General features: G+C 35.9%; 1 protein-coding gene across 3 annotated transcripts in view; it reads left to right on the forward strand.

Moving 5' to 3' along the window:
- TSPAN2 (tetraspanin 2) overlaps nucleotides 1–2,106 on the forward strand; it is a 40,038-nt gene extending 37,932 nt beyond the window's left edge. For all 3 annotated transcript variants that reach the window (XM_007103029.2, XM_055084374.1, XM_028488966.2), the window contains one exon: nucleotides 810–2,106. In XM_007103029.2, coding sequence (XP_007103091.1) covers nucleotides 810–875 — 66 coding nt within the window. In that variant the 3' untranslated portion in view covers nucleotides 876–2,106. The remainder of the gene's footprint in view (nucleotides 1–809) is intronic.
- Nucleotides 2,107–7,753: the final 5,647 nt, after the last annotated feature.

Below are 7,753 nucleotides of genomic sequence, written 5' to 3' on the forward strand. Positions count from 1 at the left end.
AACCTAAATAGACATTTCTCCAAAGAAGATATACAGATGGCCAAGAAGCACATGAAAAGCTACTCAACATCACTAATTATTAGAGAAATGCAAATCAAAACTACAATGAGGTATCACCTCACACCAGTTAGAATGGGCATCATCAGAAAATCTACAAACAACAAATACTGGAGAGGGTGTGGAGAAAAGGGAACCCTCTTGCACTGTTGGTGGGAATGTAAATTGATACAGCCACTACGGAGAACAGTATGGAGTTTCCTTAAAAAACTAAAAATAGAATTAGCATATGACCCAGTGATCCCACTACTGGGCATATACCCAGAGAAAACTTAATTCAGAAAGACATGTGCACCACAATGTTCATTGCAGCACTATTTACAATAGCCAGGACATGGAAGCAAGCTAAATGCCCTAAATAAATAAAATAAAATTCAAAATTTCAAAAAAAAATATATATATAAATTAGATCTGGGATTAACCTGCAATATAAAATTCTAAAACCAGTAGTGTATTAGTCTTTTATAATTATTAAGAACTGCCCTATAAGCTAGAAATAGAGCCCTTTTCTTAAAGCAGAGTCTTGCTATTTTTTAACAATAATAAAATAGGAATGTATTTTAAGCAGTTAACGGAAATCTTTAACCAGTAGCCATAATTAAGTAGCACATATAAAAGTGCCACTTACATTCGTAATTATTGGTTATAATTATTTGTTAACATGAGTTAAACATGCAAGCAGTTTGCTGGCCTTTTTTTAAAATCAATTTTCATCATTTGAAAGTCATTAACAAGTGGTTCCTCTGTTTCAGATCTTTGGCATGATATTCAGCATGGTCCTTTGCTGTGCGATACGAAATTCACGAGATGTCATATGAAGCTACTTCTACATGAAAATTGTAATCTAGAGCATACAAATGTCACAAGAGCTGTCTCCTGGCTCATTTTTAATATTCAAAGGACAGTAGGATCTAAAATAATTTGCTGTTAATTGTACATTTGCACATGTATGTATGTTTGGCTCATTACTGGTTTACCCCTTGAGTGAATGCCTATGTATGTTGACTGAAGCATATTCATGTGTGATCTGCATGTTTCTGGTATATGCATAATGAAATCTGTTTGCTGGGAATTCCTGATTCTTGTTATGTGAAAGAAACACATATTTAACTCTCAGGAAAAGATCAAAAAGCTTTGATAAACTTTAAAAACTTGGTTATTTAGGAAAAAAATATGATAGTGGGTCAGTTTCTCAGACTCTAGCCATAGGAAGTTAGATACAGAGAATTCAGGGATTTCTAGTTTATGGAAGCAATAAGCTACAAGAATTGAGAGATCATGGTGCAGTGTTAAAAGTAACTGTGTGTGGGTTAGGTGTAAGGGTTTCCTGGGATTTTTTTTATATACATACTCTCCCCAGAATTTAGGACTAAACACATCTGTAAAACTAAATATAGCTTGGAAAATCTAATTTGACTAAGTCATACTTTCCTAGTATTTAAAAAACAAAACAAAACCTTGCTCTGGAAAGAGGTGTCACACAGACAATCACATGCCCTATACAACTGAGTGTTTTTAGGACTAGAAAGAAAATCTTTTAACAACTTTTTAAGGAAATATTTTTGTTCTTATATAAAGACATTTAAATATTGCTTTATGACTTTCCTTTTCTGACTCTTCTCTGAACTACTGTAACCCCCACATACACAAAAGGACTTTTATCTCCAACTTTTCTGTGTTTCTTCAGATGTAAGCATAGAAGGACTAAAGCAAGAGATCTGGCAGTTGCAAATTGTGGGAAAGAGAATTTTTACTGGCACTGTATCTTTGAAATACCTCATAACTTGAGTTTACATATTTTCCTAATTTTTTGGTATTTTTCTTATTTATTCACCTAGAGAATTCTTCTTTATAGATTAAGAACTACAGCTTTTGCCACTTAAAATATACTATATCATGAGCATCCTTAGCCAAACCAAAATAAAGAAAAACATCCTCTCCTAGTTTTGTGCACACAACAGAGACAAGCTAAGGAAACAAAAATACACACACAACAGAAATATGTTCCTTCTGTGCAGGTCTCCTATAAAAATAAAATGTTTGTGTTCTTTATGGTCTTGATGCTTCATTGTAATCCCAAATTTACAATCTAAATTGACATATACATCCATTTTTAAATAGCAACTTGGTACATTTAGTAAATCATGGATTTTTTTAAATTACATTTTAAAAGGCCACACAAAAATGAAAGTATGGGGGACTTTTGGAAACCCCCAAGTATGTTTGTACTTATGTGAGAACACAAGTCTTTGGGTCTGCACTAAAGGAGAGTGTGCACTCCGAGAAAGTTTTATAAAACATTTTGCTGAGAACACGTACATTTGAAATAATCTCACTCCCATAGGGAACCACATTTCTCCTGCCATACTTGCTACTGCTACTAACTGTGGAGGAAGATTTCTAGAAAAAAAGTCAGACTGGAAGCAAGCCAAAAATTTAATTTTGCATGGCTACTTTGCTGTGTCTGTAGCTAACAGAAAGATTATTTTAAGAAACTCACTTCATGAAATAGATGTTTCTACCCTGGTAGTTGAGAAGTAGAGCTTTTTAAGTAAAGAACAAAAAGCCACCATCTCTCTTGGTGGCTTATTTCACCTGTCTGCCTGAAAACAGAAAACAGGCTTAAGGGCATACTTAGGTTTCTTCCAGCTCAGAATCTTCTGGGATTCAACAAAAGTGAGTTTCATTCTATATCTGAATTAACCTTAAAGAAGTCTAGCTAAAAGTGGAAGAGTAGAGATTTGTTCCATATGTGATTAAAGTGTGACTTTTGGGAGTAATTTTTCTAAAATATATGCCATGAGTAAAATTAGAGAATTTCATCTCTGAGTGAGGGTAGAATTATATACATATATATCTTGAATCTACATATGCATTTTGAATATATATCTCTTGAATATATATACATATATAACTTGAACATATGTATACGTGTGTGTGTGTATATGTATATACACACACATACATGTATACATATATGTGTACAAATATATACACACACGTATAAAGTTTTGGTTATATCTGTTTACCTGAACTAATTTGAGATCAGGCCCAAAGATTTTCTTAAATGTATGGTGCCAAGGCACAGAAATAAAACTTCTTGATGAAATATTTTAAGTTATTTCAAATTAAATTTTCTATGTACCAGAATTTCTTGTTTGATTTATCTTAAAATCCTGTTATATCTTTATACACACTCATTCAACTTATCTAAATGCCTAACTATCAATCAACCCAAATAATATGGTGAAAAAAGGAAAGAGTAGTAACCTTTCTATAGTGTTACTAATAGGAGCTGGGCTTAAAAACAACACTCTAACAAAGTTATTGCATATAGTTATATTTCAATTAATATTGTTTCACCCGAATTACACCTCTTTTCCCCAGAGTAGTTCCTTTGTCATCCATAGTACAACCTGTAAAATTACACACGGATACAGAGGCCAGTGTAACCGCCCGTGCAGTCACCAATGACAGGTGCTCTCCTTTCCCCTGTGAGCAGTGCCAGTAGGTTTGGCGTGGTGAGAATGAGGCTCCTGGAAAGATGGCAGTGAAGGAGATAGTATATTTTCTCTTCTGAAGTAAGTTTATCAGAGATTAAAAAGAAGAGACCCCCTCCGTGTCATGGGTAAAATATGGTTTCCGTGGCCCCAAGGGCAGCCCTTGAGTATTTAGGAGGTGCACCCCAGCTTTCCTGGTTCACCGCTCCCATGTAACCACCAGCCCCTTGATTTCAGCAGCCCCATTTTCCCCACCCCTAGGAGGGAGCACTAATGAACACTTGAAGCTAGTCACTTAACTACATCATCTTAGTTTGGGCTCATCAAAATCAAATTTGTGTTAAGGTATATTTTAAGACAGACAAATGGTTTCTATTTTCTTTCAACATGACTTTTTTTTTTTCCTATAAAATGTACTTGTAAGGTACTGTATGTAGGTGTCTTTTGAAAGGTAAAAAGACTACAATGCAAAATGTTATTAATCATTTTGTTGGTTTTCTCATTTTAACAACAACCACTAAATACATTTCAGGAATCCACTATTCAGATGGCTATCTCCTGGGGACATGGAATACATGAAGAATAGAAGTAATATGTCTGAATGTTGCAAAACAAAATCTATGCTGATTTCACAAAGTTTTTAGCTAATATGCCAGAAACACTTCCAAAATTTTGGTGTTGTTTTTGTTTTTGTCCTGTATAATTTATGATGGTTTTACTTATATTAAATAGAAGAAATTTAAATTAAATTAAAAGAAATAACCAACAAAGCACCTAGCATGCCTGGCACTAATGAATATTACCTATTGTTACAATTATTATGTTTATGAGTTTTTGTTAATTATAAATCAAACATGTGTAATTGTGTATAACTAAAGATACTTCTGCATGATACCAAATACCTATTTGAACACATTCATTTGCTGAATTAATGAATAGTTTTTTATATATTTCCCAATTCTATTTTAATTTAAAGACTACATATCAAAAGCCATAGCTACAGTTCCTATATTTTTCTCTGGGCCTGCTCTGCCTTGTAAGATGCAACCCATTCTAATATTAGAATTGTTTTCTTACTTTGTTTTGGAACTACTATTTTGTACACTTGAAAAAACTCTTTATAAGAATGCTGATATGCTAAGATGAACAAGACAAGTCTCTGTCCCCAAGGAGGTTAGAGTGGAAAAGAGGCAAGTATAATTACCATGAGATAAGTGCTATGATAATCATTAACCTGGAGTGGATCCATTCAGCCTTGGGAAGGATGGTCAGAGGAAAGAGCTTTCCTGAATTTTGAGGTCACCAAACTGAGTCCTGAAGATCCCATACAAATGAGTCAAGTAAAAAGTTATAGAGGTAGAAAAGAAAAGGGTATTACTGAGGAACAGTATGAAGAAGGCCCTGAAACAGAGAAAGCATGGAAACATTCAAAGAGGGAAGGTCAAGAACCGAGTTGATAAAAGGCCCTGTTAAACTGTGCTAAGGGAGTCTTAGGTTTGTACAGAGGTCCTTTGGAAATTTTTAAACAAAATCAAATTAATTTGATTAATTGATTTTAATCAAATTAATTTTTACAAAATCAAATTTCAGCCTTTTAAAGATTACTCAGCTTTAGTATAAACAATGATTGGAGGGCAAAGCCCAGAGTCATGAGGATTTCTAACTAATGAAATGCAAATTCTACCAAGAAGTAGTAAACAGATGCAAGAGGAATTGAGGGAAAGAGGAACCTGGAGTCATGCCTAGGTTTCTTGGCAGCTGGAAGATAGTGGTGTACAGGAGGAAAAGTAGATTGTACTGATGATGCAAGTTGGAGATGACTACAGGACATCCAAGAGGATATATAAACAGGCACTGGATACATGACTCTGAAGCTCAGGAAAGAAGTCTAGGCTAGAACTGTAGTTGAGGAATCTGCAACATAAAAGTAGTAATGCCCAGATTTGAACAATATGAGCCACCTCTCATATTTAAGATCTCAGTGATAAAGTTTAAAAAATTATAATCTCCTACTCTAGTAAGATAAAAGCCCCAAACAATTCTTTACTCCCCATGCATTTCTTAATCTCAGACAGAAGTGTCTCTTAGCTACCTGTATTCCTTCAATAGCTGCCATCTAAACTGTCGTTTAATGCAATGAGTGTAATTCCTTAGGACAACCAAGGTTGAATGAATACAAATTGAAGTTTCTCATATGCTCTACATTTAACAGTGTCCACAAGGTCAACAGGACACATAAGATTATCACAACACTAGCCCTTCCTTCACAAAGTTTATAAACTTCATCCCTACAGCACCAAGCAAAATTACATTCCCAGAAGGAAGTATAGTCCAGAACCATATTACTGTTGCCTGCTAAACACCACAGCATAGATTTTGAGTCATCTTAGAGAAAAGGGGTATAAAGGCATGACAGGAGAAAATGTTGACTTCAGCTTCATTAGGACTGGTTATAAATGCCATGGATGTATTACATTGAGACTCCAGATATGTGACCTCCACTGGGCCCTCTAGGGAAACAGAAAGGTCAGGGAAGATCAGGACTAAAAATTGTCCTGAATATTGGACTATTAGCAAGTCTTTGTTGACCTTACTGAAAACAGTTCCAAGGGAAGATAGGAGTGGAAGTCAAATTGTAATGGGTTAGGAAGAGAATGAGAAGTGAAGAAGTAAATATTTAGTGTAAGGGTCTTGCTCTGGTCTGATTGTTTCTCCCTAAAATTCATATGTTGAAATCCTAATGCCCATTGTGATAGTATTAGGAGGTGGGGCCTTTGGGAAGTGCCTAGGTCATGAGGGTGGAGCCCTCATGAATGGGATTAGTGTTCTTATAAAAAGAAACCCTACAGAGATCCCTTGCCCCTTCCACCAAGTAAGGACACAGTAAGAAGGAGCCAGCTATGAAGCAGGACGAGCTCTCACCAGAACATGACCATGCTGGCACCATGACCTTGAACTTCCCAGCCAGAAGAGCTGTGAGAAATAGATTTTTGTCATTTATAAGCTACCCAATCTGTGGTGTTTTGCTATGGCAGCCCAAACAGACTAAGACAGGGCTATTTCACAAAGAACCTGGAATAAGAATTCCAGGAGAGAGGGGTAAATAAATACAAGGTTGCACAGGTCGAGAGAGCTGTTTGCTTTTGCTTTTTTTTTGGATGAGAAGCCATTCAAGGATGCTTTATACTGAAGTGAAGGAGTCCATAAAGCGGAAGAGAAGATAGAAGAGGAAACAGCAAGGTCCTGGAGGATATGGAGGATGGGATGAGGAGCATCTTTTGAAACTAGTGGAAAAGATGCTGAATCAATCAGTAATTTTCAGCTGAAAAAGTGTCAGAAACCCAACTCTAGCTTAAGCAGAAGAGGAAAGTTATGATTTCTTTAAGGGTTGAAGCTGGCTTCAGATTAGACCTACTGATATCAGAAGGTCTCCCTTTCCTCACTCTCTTGTTCTTCTCTGGGTTGGCTTTATTTTCAGGCTGGCTCTTTCTAGGAGATGCCAAGGATGGCTAGCAGTGACTCTAGGTTCACATTCTAGTAGCTTAGAAACCCCAACAGGCCAAGCACTCCTCTTTGTCCAACAGTTACAGTTAAAGCCCTGAGACTGACTCCTACTGGAAGAGATTCAGTCATATGTCCACCCCTTAATCCGTCAGACTTGGTTGAGCTTAAGTAGCATGCCTACCTCCATCAGCTCCACTCAAACCATTTGACTTGGAAAAGGGTGGGGGGAGAGCCCCCAAAGGAAAATCAAAGTGCAGCTACCAAAAGAAGGGACATGGATGTTAGCCAGGCAAAAGAGGGTAAGCAAGAACCCAACACTGAACATTAGAACTAGAGTGGAAGACACCATGATATAAGAATTTTTATGGCACTTAAACTCAGACTTGCTGCTCAATAAAGGGGAGAGAGGTAATTTCTTATATAAAAAAACAACTTTTTAAAAATTGAGGTATAATTGACATACATTATATTACTTTCAGGTGTACAAAATAATGATTCAATACTTGTAAATATTTCAATACTTGTAAATATTTCAAAATAATCACCACAATAAGTCCAGGTAACATCTGTCATCAGATTTTTTTTTCTTCTGATGAGAACTTTTAAGATTTACTCTCTTAGCAACTTTCAACTATGCAACACGGTATTATTAACTACAGTCGCCATGCTGTACCTCGCCATGACTTATTTAT

Source organism: Physeter macrocephalus, chromosome 4 (genome assembly GCF_002837175.3).
Source record: "Physeter macrocephalus isolate SW-GA chromosome 4, ASM283717v5, whole genome shotgun sequence".
NCBI classification, from domain to species: domain Eukaryota; kingdom Metazoa; phylum Chordata; class Mammalia; order Artiodactyla; family Physeteridae; genus Physeter; species Physeter macrocephalus.